This window comes from Crocuta crocuta, unplaced genomic scaffold (assembly GCF_008692635.1).
Source record: "Crocuta crocuta isolate KB4526 unplaced genomic scaffold, BGI_CrCroc_1.0 scaffold154, whole genome shotgun sequence".
NCBI classification, from domain to species: Eukaryota; Metazoa; Chordata; class Mammalia; order Carnivora; family Hyaenidae; genus Crocuta; species Crocuta crocuta.
In genome coordinates this window covers 4,085,260-4,100,768 of record NW_027530545.1, presented here as the reverse complement: position 1 = coordinate 4,100,768, position 15,509 = coordinate 4,085,260, and the positions used below count along the sequence as shown (strand labels likewise).

At 38.6% G+C, this 15,509-nt stretch overlaps 1 protein-coding gene across 1 annotated transcript in view; it reads right to left on the bottom strand.

Annotated features, from left to right (window-relative positions):
• NEB (nebulin) overlaps nucleotides 1-15,509 on the bottom strand; it is a 208,494-nt gene that overhangs the window by 107,138 nt on the left and 85,847 nt on the right. The window contains exons 62-65 of the mRNA XM_077767832.1: nucleotides 12,088-12,195; nucleotides 10,175-10,486; nucleotides 7,254-7,457; nucleotides 6,832-6,936 (exon numbers count right to left, since the gene is read on the bottom strand). Coding sequence (XP_077623958.1) covers nucleotides 6,832-6,936; nucleotides 7,254-7,457; nucleotides 10,175-10,486; nucleotides 12,088-12,195 — 729 coding nt within the window. The remainder of the gene's footprint in view (nucleotides 1-6,831; nucleotides 6,937-7,253; nucleotides 7,458-10,174; nucleotides 10,487-12,087; nucleotides 12,196-15,509) is intronic.

Sequence of the window (15,509 nt, the reverse complement as noted above, 5' to 3'; positions counted from 1 at the left end):
GTGATTTATAGAAAATCACAGTACCTTGATTGAAAACCCTGAAAAAGGTTTTGGTGGATATTAATGAATTAAATTGTCTGTTTGGCAGTTTTGTTTTGTTTTTTTTGAATACTCTCAGGCAAGTATCACATTATCCGCCGGCACAGGTATGCTTTTTTCCCCTCTTTTTGTAAATAAAACCTTCATAAAATCTTACCTGGTCAAATATTTTAATGTATGTTTTAGTATTTGAAAATGTATATTTTCCTTATTTTGAAAAATTTCAAACCTACAGAAAAGTTTTAAGAATAGTACAATGAATACCCAGCTACCCAATTATTAGTACTTTTGCCATATTTATTTTCTCTTTTGTGTGTGTATGTGTGGCATGTACATTTGTTTTTTTAATTCTTATTTTCAATAATAAGAATCAATTAAGAGTACATTGTAGACATCATGGCTTTCACTTTTAAATACCCAAAGCATGTATTGCCTAAGAAAAAAGTCATTTTTACACAACCATATTTATTAAATTTGGGAAATTTAATATTGACACAATACTGTTATCTAATAGACAGTGAATGTTCAACTTTCACCAACTGTCCCAGTAGTGTCCTTTACAGCAATATTGTTTGTCTACCTAGAATCCAACTCAGGAGCAGGAGTGGCTTTCACTGTCTCCTCGGTTTCTAGGCCTTTAATCTGTGCTTTTTGTTTGAAAAGGAAGGAAGAGTGGCTAAGAAAGAGGCAGTGGACACCACTTTAACTGCAGGGGCCCTCAGGCAGGTATTTGGAAGAGTAGGAGAGGGAAGTTCAAGTCCTGTTAGGTGATTTGCTTAAAACACTGCACGCCAGCATACCCACTGGAAGGACTTTGTATTACCTCCAGGACCTCTGAAGTTGGAAGGTAGCTCATGTATATAACCCCAAAACAGAGACGTTGTTCTTAAACTGGTCTATGACGGAATCATTTAATCTTTAATTTCTGCCCTCCCCCCCCCCGCCCCCTCCCTTTCCTCTCTTAAGAGAGTTACTGTTTCAGAACAAGGTGATGCAGAACCTGTAGTTAGTTCTGGAAAAGGATTTAGAAATTACTGATGGTTTTAAGGGCAAAACAACGACCTAGAATTCTTCAGGGCTTTATCTTTCTTCCTACTATATAATGTTCAGTATTTTGTCACTGTTGAGGCTGCATGAAGACAAAATTTTAAATGTAAGGAAAATCTTTAAATAGTGTGTCAGAAATAATGGAAACTAATTGCTGCATTATTAACCCCCGTTCTCATGTTAGATTGAATTAAAAATATTGGAAGGGCGCCTGCGTGGCTTACTCGGTTAAGCGTCTGACTTTCGCTTAGGTCATGATCTCGCGGTTCGTGGGTTCGAGCCCCGCGTCGGGCTCTGTGCTGACTGCCAGCTCAGAGCCTGGAGCCTGTTTCAGTCTGTGACTCCCTCTCTCTCTGACCCTCCCCTGCTCACGCTGTCTCTCTCTCTCCTAGAAATAAATAAAACATTTAAAAAAAATTTCTTTTAAAATAAAAATAAAAATATTGGAATAATGTCTGAATTTTATTTTTTTATTAAATTTTTTAATGTTTTATTTACTTCTGAGAGAAAGAGAGAGGGACAGCATGAGCAGGGGAGGGTCAGAGAGAGACGGAGAATCTGAAACAGGCTCCAGGCTCTGAGCTAGCTGTCAGCACAGAGCCTGACACGGGGCTTGAAGCCACAAACCTTAAGATCATGACCCAAGATGAAGTCGAACGCTTAGGTGACTGAGGCACCCAGGTGTTCCAATGTTTGAATTTTAAATATGATGCAGAGATGCTTAATTTTTAAATGACTTGAGTCCTAGAAGGAAGTTATTACATGTTTTTAATGTAGATTATGAATACGTGACAAATTCCATTCTTTCCAAGATTTTACAAGGAAAAGCTGAAACAAAAATAAGAATAAATTTGATACATTTAAGATAAAATTCCAAGAGCATTTGGTCTTCTTAAAAATTTCTAGAAATGGAAGCACCTGGGTGGCTCAGTCAGTTAAGCATCCGACTTCGGCTCAGGTCCTGATCTCACGGTTCATGGGTTTGAGCCGCGTGTCAGGCTCAGAGCCTGGAGCCTGTTTCAGATTCTGTATTTCCCTTCTCTTTGACCCTCCCCTGCTCATGCGGTCTCTCTCCCTCTCTTAGAAATAAATAAAACATTAAAAAAAATTCTAGAAATGTTTATTTTGTAACTGGAGAGTCAAATAGTTTATTATATTTTTCCTTTGAGGACTCTGTCCTTATGTATAAGTGGGAAAAAATGTGTTTAAATAGTTTCATCTGTTTAGCCAAACAAATTGATTTATCTTATTCTTTCAACATTTGAAAAAGATGCAGGGCTTCAAAGAGGAGAACACTTTTGGTTACCATCAAGACTATGTTTTAAAGCTTGTTGGGTAAGTAATTTACCTAAGAGAACTAGAAGAGGTAAATGAGAATTTGAGAGAAAAGAAGTAAGATGTGGTTGCTTTGTTTTGTTTATATTCATTGAGTTAAGTATGGAATGAAGGTACCAATTGGGTTGAGGAGAAATACAAGGGAGTCATTATGAAATCTAATCTTCAGAAGACAGTCCTTAGGCAATTAACATGATCATTCAATTCTAAAGAAAATGAATCCAGATGAAAATTGTAGAAATAAAAGCCCAATTTCCTCTCAGCAGTCTGAAACACACACACACGCACACACACACAGANCACTAAAGACAGTATGGCAACTGGAAAACAAAAGACTAAATTAACCATAGATATTCTCAAGGGCATATGGCTCTATTTTGGTTTCTCCCAAACTGGTGACTCACCTTGTTCATATTGATGGCATTGTTCTTGGCCAGCACCTGCTCCAGGGAATCAGGCACACTGGTGAATTTCAGCTTGTCAGGAGGCTGGCGGTAGATGTTGTCACTCAGGATCTCCGCAGCTCTCTTGCACCTGACCACATCCACAGACCCAATGGGGACCCAGCCAATGCCTTTCAGCCACTGGAGATCTGATTTGTAAATGTTCTGGTGAAATCAAACACAAAAGCAAGTCTTACTTAAGCTGTTATGACACTTGATTTAAAAAATAAAAGAAAAAGAGTGAAAACTTCGAGGTGTCTGCCTGGATCAGTCAGAGGAGCACATGACTCTTGATTTTGGGGTCATGAGTTTGAGCCCCATGTTGGGTATAAAGATTACTAAAAAAAAAAAAAAAATCTTAAAAAGAAAATAAAGACCGAAAAAACTTTAAGAGCCAAACATGTCCATTTCTTCTTAAAACATGAAGCCCAGGGATACCTGGATGGCTCAGTCAGTTAAGCAACCAACTCTTGATTTCGGCTCAGGTCATGATCTCACAGTTTGTGAGTTTGAGCCCAGCATGGGGCTCTGCACCAACAACACAGAACCTGCTTGGGATTCGCTCTTGCGCTCTCTCGCTCTCTCTCCCTCCCTCTCTCTGTCCCTCTCCTGCTCACACATACTCTCGCTCTCTCTCAAAATAAACAAACTTTAAAAAATAAAATATGAAGCCAAATTAAATACATTTTCATGGGATCATGTTCTCTCCAAAAGAAAAGTAAGGCACAGTGAATGAGAGGTAGAGAGAAAAAACATTACTTCTGAGGGGTCTACCTAATCCCAGACCATTATCTATGTATCACTGTATATTACCATCATAAACATGGTCACTGGTGGTATAAAACGGGCCTTAGTACTCACGTCACTCTGGAGGTCATAGGCCTGCCGAGCATGGATGACATCGTTCTGGTCAGGCAGGCATATCCACTCATGCAGGTAGTTCTTATAGTCTATGTCACTGACTAAGGTCTGGCACTTCTTGGCCAGAACCACCCCCAACATGTCCACTGGGCTGCTGAACTTGGTCTTCCACTTCTCAAAGTCCTTCTTGTACTCCCTGTCACTCTGGATCTTGGCCACATGCATGGACCACATCATCTTGGGGTCATCCTTGATGTCCCGGGCTCCAATGTGGTGGCCAAGTTGCTTGCGGTAACCATCTTTGTATATGTACTGAGATAAAAGTAGTCATTTAAAAGATAAACATGTTAGAAAGGGCTAAAATCTTAGTGATTTAAAACATCATTATTTTAAATTTGGAACCATCTGAATATCCACTTATCTTCTTATCCTAAACTCTGATTTGACTTCACAGCAATACTCTAATGGGAAGACAGGCCAACTACATAGTTCTAAGGTTTGCAGACATTAAGTCCCGGGAAAAAAAAAGGCAGCAACACTTCCTGAAAATAAACTGGAACCATAAACTACCTTTTCTTTATCTTGGGCCACTGAAATCACTAACCCAGAAAATTTACATTTCATTTGAGAAGGTTATTTTCTAGGCCACAGGTATCTTGTTACCTCCCTTGCCCACCTGTCACACCTCCCAAATCTAGCTCTGTTGACTCTCACTGCATCACCTGACTCCTTAAAATGGACTGGCTTGCATTTTCTATTCTGCATACCCTGCTCCGTTGGAGATCAAATTTGGCTGGGGTTTCTTGGGATTCTTAGAGTGAGAAAACATTATATAACTACAAGAACACATTTTAGTGGTGGTGATGGTGGTAAGGGCTGAATGGATATTTTCGCTTTAGGAAATAACACCCCACAAATCCTAACGTATATGTACGGAAATCTGAATTCGTCACTGAAGGACTCACTTCTTTCAGAGACAGCAAGAAATCAGAATTACCATTTTACTGTCTTTGGTTGTCTTTGTTTTTCTGTTTTCATTTAAAAAGAGCTCAAAAGGAAGCACTTAAGGTAATTTTCCAAAGAATGAGTTGACAAAAATCCAGAGCAAGATTAAGGAAAGGTACATTCCTAGACCTGGCTGAACCAGGTCTTTTTCTGATATTGAGCCAACATATGTAACCAAATTATTTTTTTTTTAACTCTTCTGACATTTTCTTATTTCTATAAGAAATATCTATAATTATAGTATGAATAACCATAGATTCAAATTCAATTTTATACTAAAGTTTAGGATACCCCATCCACCTATGGGGCCTGATTTTAAACTTTTTGGAATTAAAAACATAAAAGAGTTTTTTTCAGTGAAGAACATTTTTTTTTCATTTAAAGCACAATATGTGTGCTTTAACTGGTGCATAGGTGCATCTCCCTGCTGTACTGATGATCATTTGCTCCCAACCCTATGCAGCAGTGTACATGCATGGAGTGTGGCTACTCACATCACTGGCAATGTCCCTGGATGCCTTGGCTGCCACGATTGGGATGGCATCGCTTCGCAGGTCATAGCCTTTCTTCTTTGCTTCTTCATTGGCGAGTTTATACAGAGTCTATAGAAAGAAAGAGTTAAAGTAAAAGATTTGACAGTAACAATTTGGAGATTATTAAGTGACATACCAAGTAATTTTTAAAAGGACAGGGTCTGGAAACAACTAAATTTCCAGCAATGTTGGAAGTAAATAAATTATATCTTATAACCCCCCCAAATACTTAGCTTTAGGAATCAATGAGATCAACATTAATCTATGGGTATTAACATAGATTAATATTTTAATCCATTATATACTTTGTAGGTTAATATATATCATGTAGTTTGTTATATTATGCATATCAACATAGATTAATATAATCTAGTAGTATAGATCAATTTACAGAGTATCAATCTATACCTATTTTTAACTGAAAAAATTGCAAAACAATGTTTAATATTGTTAATTTATATATAAAATATATAAACTCACATACTTTCATTCATTCCTTTATTGCTGAAAACATTTTCCACAATCATGTAATACTTTATGTTTAAAAAACAAAGGAGGAAAAGACTGATGTACCATTTAAAACAGCTAACTGGACTATAATCACAACTTTAAGATTCTAAATTTTGGCTATATCATATTAGTAAACCATGTGCCTAAAATAAACTGCATTTTACCTTTAAAAAGCCCAGTGCTGTTAATAGAGAATACTTTTTTTTCCCACACCTGAAGCTTTCTTTCTATAGAATGAGCTCAATTTTCTTCTCTGACCTTTCTCCTTTTTCTGCCCTTTTACTCACTACTGTGAATCACTGACTTACTGATTTATTTAAATAGTAGGAATGGAATGACTAGGTACTTCCCACTCAGCTCTGATCTGCCCCCTCTGGGACTAAGCCCAGTGCCTCTGTTTTTCTGGGCTCTAAGCAAGATCTTACCCTTGAGGGGAGTTTAGCTAATTGCCCTGTTCTAGTGTGGCCTCTGCCTGAATGGGAACCTCATTCTGAGGTTCAGTTAAGCTCATTCTGTTCTCATTCAAATATATCCTTGAACTTAATTTTAGTTGTAAAAAAATCTGAGATTTCAACTTCTATTCATATTCCTTTGTTTTACCTCTCAATTGTATTGAGGATCCAGGTATGGAAAAGTTACATATCATTAGAAGTCCCGTTGGCAAGATTGCCAGATTTAGCAACTACAAAGCTAGCATGCCAGCTGGACTTGTATTTTAGGTAAATGACAAATAGTATTTCAGTAGAAATATTAGGTCACTATTTTATCAGGCTATCCTACCGCCTCGGAAATGCCAAAAATGCTACTCAGTCCCATTGACCCACACCAGCAGTGGCCATCATCCGAACAGGTAATGCAACTTCAGTTTGCCCACAGAATCCTATAGCATATAATATTCAACCCAGAAATAAAAGCCTAGATGGGCTGAGTGTTCATGTCACAGAGCCACAGGCACCATGATCGCTGAGGCCTGAGAATCTCCACGGAAGTATGTATGGGGAAAGCAAAGAGTAACAACGACACACACGCGGTGCTGCACCACAGGATGTGGCCCTTACCTCGCTGTAGTTGAGTTTGTTCTGCCTTGCCAACATGATCTCTGGGGTATCAGGCATGATATGAACTTGAGTCTTGTCTTTGTCCCAGGCCTCTGTGTATAAACGCTGTCAAAGAAGATGTTGGTAGAATACTATTTGAAATGGGAATTACAAAAAGTTAAGCATGATTATTATTAATGTAATTAGGAAAAGCAAACCAAACTTGGATATAAGGTATTCAAATTGGAGGTTTGAGTCTTAACACTACTGATCAAAGCTATAATTGGGAAGAGTAGAAATTATTTAGAGGATTTCAAGTATATGATTTAGGAGGTAAATATGACCCTACACACACTTCACTGGATAATTTTAACTGCACTAATTGTTCGAGGATTATAGCATCTTTTGGAATCTTGGAGAAGCGTGAGGTAGCTGGGGCTCACCTTGTTCATATTGATGGCATTGTTCTTGGCCAGCACCTGCTCCAGGGAATCAGGCACACTGGTGAATTTCAGCTTGTCTGGAGGCTGGCGGTAGATGTTGTCACTCAGTATCTCCGCAGCTCTCTTGCACTTGACCACATCCACAGACCCAATGGGGACCCAGCCAATACCTCTCAGCCACTGGAGATCTGATTTGTAGATGTTCTGTAAAGATGAAAATGGCAGAAACTCTTCAGCAAGACTAAAAGATTTATGGTAAAAATGCCAGTGCAATCAGTAATAACATATGATATTAGAAGTTGTATTTTCATAGAAAACAAGCTCATGGTGTTAGACCAAAAGAGGAACTATGTTCAAAAATGACCCAGAAACATCTCCTAGCCATAACAAAAACTGACCATATATTTCTGGTGGTAAGGAGAGGACTGATCCAAATTACCATCAGTCAGTTCAGTGAATGTTACTACAATGCCCATGTGTACAGGAAAACAATGCCAGCCCAGAGTGGGAGAATCCACAGGTATGTCCAACAACAGTAAATAAAGGTTAGGCCTAGTCAAATGAAATCCTCTGAAGCTACTAACAGCCTTATTTTAAAGAATATTGTTTACTTGCAGATAGGTAATTAATATAACATTACAAGAAAGAAAAGCATAAAACAATGTATGTGGATAAGTAATATGAGTAGGAGTGAACTTTTTTCAGTGGTTGGATTATGTTGGATTTTATTGCCTTCTATGTATTTTTTCTGGTTTCAAAATATCTGTAGAGCTCTTTAGAAATAAACAAAAAATCGGGGCGCCTAGGTGGCTTAGTCGGTTAAGCATCCGACTTTCGCTTAGGTCATGATCTCGCGGTTCATGGCTTCGAGCCCCGCGTCGGGCTCTGTGCTGACTGCCAGCTCAGAGCCTGGAGCCTGTTTCAGTCTGTGACTCCCTCTCTCTCTGACCCTCCCCTGCTCACACTGTCTCTCTCTCTCTCTCCTAGAAATAAAAAAAAAATTAAAAAAAAAAAAAAAAAGAAACAAAAAATGTATATATATAGCAATGATGTAGAGCCCCTGAAATATTGAGGCAGAACTTCATGGCTTTAACACTATCCAAGGCTCTGGGCAATTGATGATCATTTCATTGGTCTAAGGCCCCAGTCTCTTTCCACCAAGTTCTCAGGACAAGAAGATGGACTTCTTGGGGGCGCCTGGGTGACTTAGTTGGTTAAACATCCAACTTTGGCCCAGGTCATGATATCGTGGTTTGTGGGTTTGAGTCCTGCATCAGGCTCTGTGCTGTCAGTATGGAGCAAGCTTTGGATCCTCTGTCTCCCCCTCTTTCTACCTCTCCCCTACTCATTTTTTTTCTCTTTCTCTCTAAAAAATAAACATTAAAATTTTTTCTTAAAAGAAGATGGACTTCTTTCCAGAATAGTCTTTCCATACCTTTCTCTCTCGATTTATTTTTTTTAATAAAAATCTGTGTTCTTTTTAAGTTTGTTTATTTATTTTTCGGGGAGAGAGAGAGAGAGAGAGAGAGAGTGTAGGGGGGTGAGGGGCAGAGAGAGACAGAGAATCCCAAGCAGGCTCTCAGCATAGAGGCCGACCCTAGGCTTAAACTCCTGAATCATAAGATCATGACCTGAGCTTTAATCAAGAGCTGGTCTCTTAACCAATTTGAGCCACCCAGGCACCCCTCTCAATTTATTTTAAATCATTTTTCGGCTAAGGAGTTTTGTTAACCCATTAAGTGTTAACTACTTCACAACTTCACAACAAAGGAATTGGACATTTGCCCAGCTCATGTGAAGGATTTTACTCATAACAGCAACTAAGTAGAAAACATAGACTGATATTTTGCAGTCGACACAAAAAGCCTATTGGAATTGCCCTATGTGGATTACTGATTGCCCCCTAAATAAAAACAGCAAGAATGAAAACAGTAACACTTTATACCTCTGGAGTGCTTTTTAACTTTCCAATGACTGTTAACATTCAAATAGCCATTAAGGCCTCATCACAGTGTGGGGGAAGTTGATCTTGAAAAGGCACTCAACAAATAGACAGATGTAAGCAGTCTATCAATGTTGTCACCTCCTCGGGTGGCATTAACCATTTTAACTCTTTCATGTGCAGGGAAAGCCTTTCTTTTCAGACACAATTGCAAAACCCAGGGTTCTGTATATCAAAAACTATAGAACAAATGTGAGCATTTTCACAGGTGGGCTGTACAGTTTCTAGTAATGGCCAATTATTAATTAATAACTAAAATAATTAAATATAAATTAAAACTTAACTTTATTTTCCAAAATCCTCTAATGCTTAAACAATCCCTTCAAACATTTAGAAACTATGTACTGTAGGAAATGTGCTTCTCACACCCAGATTTGATATTAAAAGCAACAGTCCTAGGTAATGGGGGTGGGGGGGGTGTCTCTCATTATCACGTGACCCATCTACAGAGAGCCGTGCTAAGAGAAGAAAATGCCAGTTAACTGATCCAATAGCTTACAAACATAGCAACTTTGTTTCATAAGAATAAAATTAGCACTGGAACAGGCATTAGAATTCTACTAACTATAACCTAATCTGGTTTGCAAAGATGCGAAAAACAAATTTCAGAGTAATTTTTTTTTTAATAAAAATGTGTTGTTTCTACCCCCTTAAAAGAATAAAAGAGAATGTCTCCATCTGGTGGACTTTGAAATATTGCTTAATTTTGGTTGTGTTTTTAAAAGACCAAATCCTGTTCTTAAACTTCCCTTCCTTATAAATGCTATTAAACGTACTTATAATAAAGCAATAAAACTATACACTGATTCAAATCTCATTAAATGATCAATAAATCCTAGCTTAAATAAGCCAATGGGCTGCATATAAAGGATAACTTTTATATAGCTGAACACAGCACTTTTATAGATGTTCTACTCACATCGCTCTGGAGGTCATAGGCCTGCCGAGCATGGATGACGTCATTCTGGTCAGGCAGGCATATCCACTCATGCAGGTAGTTCTTATAGTCTATGTCACTGACTAAGGTCTGGCACTTCTTGGCCAGAACCACCCCCAACATGTCCACTGGGCTGCTGAACTTGGTCTTCCACTTCTCAAAGTCCTTCTTGTACTCCCTGTCACTCTGGATCTTGGCCACATGCATGGACCACATCATCTTGGGGTCATCCTTGATGTCCCGGGCTCCAATGTGGTGGCCAAGTTGCTTGCGGTAACCATCTTTGTATTTGTACTGAGATGAAAACACACAAATCAGGTTTTTATCATAAGTCCTTCAAGGTCAAAAGTGTGTACAAAATCACCCTGCTTACATCAAAACTGTAAGTTGGCTTTTTCTAATAAACATTAATCAAGCTGGTATCTTGACCTTTACCCTTGAATCTTACAGAGCTAAGAACGTAGATGGAATCTGTGTAATTGTAATGCATCCTCAAAATCACCTCTGGCCTAGTAATAAGGAATAATTTTGGAGGCAGGTTGTGCTCACAGGGTTAGAGGCCATTTGAATAAGGAAACTAGGACAAATGAATTTTAGGCACTAAAAGCATGTCAGGAACGAGTCGCACCTGATAACATGGTGTGTGTAATAAGTCATAAAATGAGTATCTGGTTACTAGAAGGATGAAGTACTCTAGGTCAAGGACCAAGTTTAGTACTAGTATACTAGTTACTATAAGATAATAAAGTAACAGTATACCATTAGTGTATTGATATAATACTAGTATTATTATACTAGCAAAGCTGATGTAGCAGTCCAAATGGTTAGAACATGCTCTAGAAAACTCATGGGTTCTAGCCCCAGATGGGCCAAGAATATTTTTACTATTCCATGTCCAATGATGTCTTGGGATCTAAGCCAGTTCCCATTCAAAACACATGCCTCTAGTCTCAAAGATAGTATAGATGGGTCAGCAGGAGGCAATATGGTAGAATGGGAAGTAACGAGGTTGTCTGGAGTTTCAACTCCACCACCTACAAGGAGTTTGATTTTAGACAAGTTGCTTCAGCAACCCACAAAACAGGGATAATGACAATACTTATACCCTAGGACAGTTATGAAGTGTACATAAGATAATGCATGTCGAGCTCTTAGCACAGAGTTCTCAACACTTCCTAGTTATTCCTGCTATTATTATTGACATAAATCCATTTGTGGGGAAGGTCCAACATACATAAACTAAAGTGAGTCACTAACACAACATTAAGGGCACCGTATTACCATATTCCAAAATAGTGGGCCTTGATATTTAGAGCAGTGGTCTGTTCGACAAGAATCTTCTGAGGCACCACGAAAGGATGATGATTTTATTCTGGGAGGTATGTGTTAGACAGCCAGGAGCTGTTATTAAGGGTACAACCTTAGGTTAGTAGCCACCTCTGGTATCAATCAACTGCCTTCGTTTTTAATCTTAAAAGGGTGAATTACAAAATCAAGTGTCAAATGAATTTTGTGACTATTGTATATTAAAATGTTATACAGAGCCAGGACCTGATTCTCACTGGGAGTACTTAAGTTTATGAGTTATACTTTCCATAAGCATGGTGTTAATTTTTAGATCTCCAAGCCTGCAGCTGTACTCTAATAATTTCCATGAGTGGATCTTTCTCCACTTTTGGTGGGTCAGTGTCCATTGAATATACTGTGTCCTAAAAGTTATAACCCCTTTTATGAACATCGAATTTTTCACTTCCTTCAAAACTAGGTTTTTTGAAAAATCCCACATAAATACATTAGGTCATGTTTCCAAGGGCAAGAAGTTCTTTTTGAAGATTTAGTTCAGTATAAGTGTCAGTTCAGACTGATTATAAACTTGGGGCAATACTGAAACTCACATCACTGGCAATGTCCCTGGAGGCCTTGGCTGCCACGATTGGGATGGCATCGCTTCGCAGGTCATAGCCTTTCTTCTTTGCTTCTTCATGGGCAAGTTTATACAGACTCTAAATTGGGGCAAAAGAATATATAATTATACATCAGTTAGATTTTGACATTCTTATCCAAAAACTGACAGGTGACTAAAATAATTCACTAAGTTCTTCCTAGGTAGGCACCTATACTAATCTTATACTGAGACTTCTAAGCCTTTGCGTTATTTGCTGTAGACTTAAAAAGGATACATATATAGAACATTGCAGCTTTGTTTTGTACTTTAAGACTTATTTTGAATTAACTAAATATAAATATTACCCGGTGTTTCAAAATTTTTAGTTATACCCATGAATCAGTTTTTTTTTTTTAAGTTTATTTATTTATTTTGAGAGAGACAGAGATAGCATGAGTCAGGGAGGGGTAGAGAGAGGGGGAGAAAAGAATCCCAAGCAAGCTCTGCACTGTCAGCATGGAGCCCAATGTGGGGCTCGAAGTCACAAAACCATGAGATCATGACTTAAGCTGAAACCAAGAGTAGGATGCTTAACTGACTGAGCCACCCAGGTACCCCTAATGAATCAGTTTTGAAGAGAACTAAAAAATTAAGCTGAAACTCATGGGTCTAAGGTGGCAAAATATGGATATAGAGGGAAAGACTTGATTAACTATTGATCATGGAAATTAATTCACTCTACACCTATTCTGCCCCAATTGTGTGCTGTGACTGTGTGGGACTCAAAGAAGAGTATGAGGCCTCTCCCATCATCAGGGTTTCAGGGAGAACTGACGAAAAGACTGATAACCTACAGACTAGGCTACCAATAAAGGTGATTTAACCATACTGTTAGGAAAGAGCTCCAGGAAGGAGTAATTAATCCTGAATTAAGAATCAGGAAAGTGGGGCACCTGGGTGGCTCAGTCTGCTAAGCATCCGACTTCGGCTCAGGCCATGATCTCAGAGTTTGTGGATTCGAGCACCGCGTCAAGCTCTGTGCTGACAGCTCGGAGCCTGGAGCCTGTTTCAGATTCTGTGTCTCCCTCTCTCTCTGCCCCTCCCCTATTCATGCTCTGTTTCTGTCTCAATAATAAATAAACTTCAAAAAAAAAAAATCAGGAAAGTTCCTGCAGAGGGATTGATCTTTGCATTAGACCTTGAGTGATGAGTAATGAGTATGGTTTCAGGAGACTGAGATGGGAGTCAAGGGCAGAGGGAGTTGCATAAATCAAAGCACAAGGGAGTGATGGTGCAGGAGTATCAAAGAAAGGGGGGAGCAGTGCCAGGGATAAGTGCAAGAGAAGACAAAAGAATCTGGAGTTGGACTGAAGGCTTGGTGCTAAAACAAGTTTGTGCTTGATTCCACAGGAAATAGGAAACCATCAATAATCTTTGAGGAAGAGTGACATAATCAAATCAAGTCAAATAAATCTGCATTTTATCTTCCTATCCTAAATGGAAAAAAATTACAAAAGAATTGAACTAATCTGAGAGAGAAAAGACCAAGAAAGCAGCCGGGGTAGGTTAGGCATTCAGTTCAGGGCATTCTCCCTGGGTCTCTTCCAACCAACAGCAACGGTACAGCATCTCTGAGCTTCTGTAGCAAAGACAGAGTCCAGAATTCCAGAAATGCTGAGTGGCTACTTACAGAGGCTTTTTGTCTCCTTAAATTCCAACACATGCAATACATGCTTTCCTGTAACAATACAGCACTTATGTCATAGCTTTTGCTAAAAAATTCACTCTTTTTTGCTTTGCAAGTAGGACTTGATGTTTTTTTGTTTCTGGTGACAGTTGAAAGTTAGTTATGTAAGTGCTAAAATTAGTTTATACTTTCCATAATAAAATGACTTAAGAGGGTGGCTCATCTAGCTAAATTCTCTTATGTTATATCATGCAGAAGAGTAATATATGGTTGACTTATGTTTTCAAATAAACATTATTTTCTTTGCTGGTAGCACAAAGCTGGGAGAAATAACTCATACATCAGCTGACAGAAAGATTATGTAGATTCATAAAAATCTCCACAGGCTTAAACCAATAGGCTTAATCTAAGAAGAAGAAATTGCACAGAGATAAATGTCAATCTTTAAACTGATATTAAACCAAATTTAAGTTGCCTAATGTGTAAATTCAGGCTAGAGGAAACCTAGCTTAAGCCCAAGCAAAATGTCTTAGGGTTTCAGCTGATCCCAAGCTCCATGTGCCCCAGCCGTGGTATAGCTGCCAATGCAGAAATGGAGGTCAAATGTCCATAAGAAGAAATAAGATGTCAACTATATTCTGTACTTGCAGAATTTTGTTTGGTTTGGAGGGTCACATTCTAGCAGGAGTGTCATGTGAAGAATGCCCAGGAACTGGGGATGTTGGATTAGAAAGTGAACTTGGGGTGAGGTGGCAGGGGAGGCACCACAGTAGCCATGCTCATCTCCATGGAGTTGGCAGAGACTGCTTTTGCATAGTCTCAGAAGACTATAGAAGTCTGCAGTTTGAGAAGTTTGACTCAATACATCACAAGCATATTCTTTTTTTTTTTTTTTTTAATATTTTTTAATTATTTCTGAGAGAGACAGTGTGAACAGGGGAGGGTCAGAGAAAGAGGGAGACACAGAATCCAAAACAGGCTCCAAGCTCTGAGCTGGCTGTCAGCACAGAGCCCGACGCAGGGCTGGAGCCCACGAACCATGGCTCATCACCTGAGCCAAAGTCGGAGGCTTAACCGACTGAGCCACCCAGGTGCCCCCATAAGCATATTTTAATGGAATTTTTCCACAACACATGGGCTGATTTAAGAGATAAATTCCTTGTCACTAACAACACTTAAGCAAAGGCAGGATGACAACCTGTTAGGTGGGGACTCTTGTACTAGAAGAGAGGCTGACCTCTCAGGCTAAACATCTGTGGTTCTGACATGAAGGCACATGGCCCCATGCTCACAGAGGGTGAAAAGGAAATGGGCTTGCTGATATATACCCTGGCAGATCCTCTGTTTCTGTCTCCTCCTCTCAGTGTTATTTGATAATACTGTAATTTTAACTCTGACTTAATTTTATACATTAAAAATCTTAAAAATTGACTTTAAACCACAATTTGGAAAAAATAAATCATATATGGAAAATAGACTTAGCACAGTGATACAGCATAAGGAGGTGATAAATGTACAATCTATTGCTAATTTCCCAATTAAAAAAATTAATAAAAGAAAAAGCTTTGATAATTCTTATGGTTACTGCTTAAATCATTAGTTCTTATTATTGTCACTTTGTAAGTGATAACTCATATTTCTTGAAGTTTGATGTTTAGGATGAGAACTGAGAAATGCAGGAGTTGCTATTCACACTGAGCAAGAAAAAAGATTCTTTATACAACTGTTATTTAGTATTACATCAT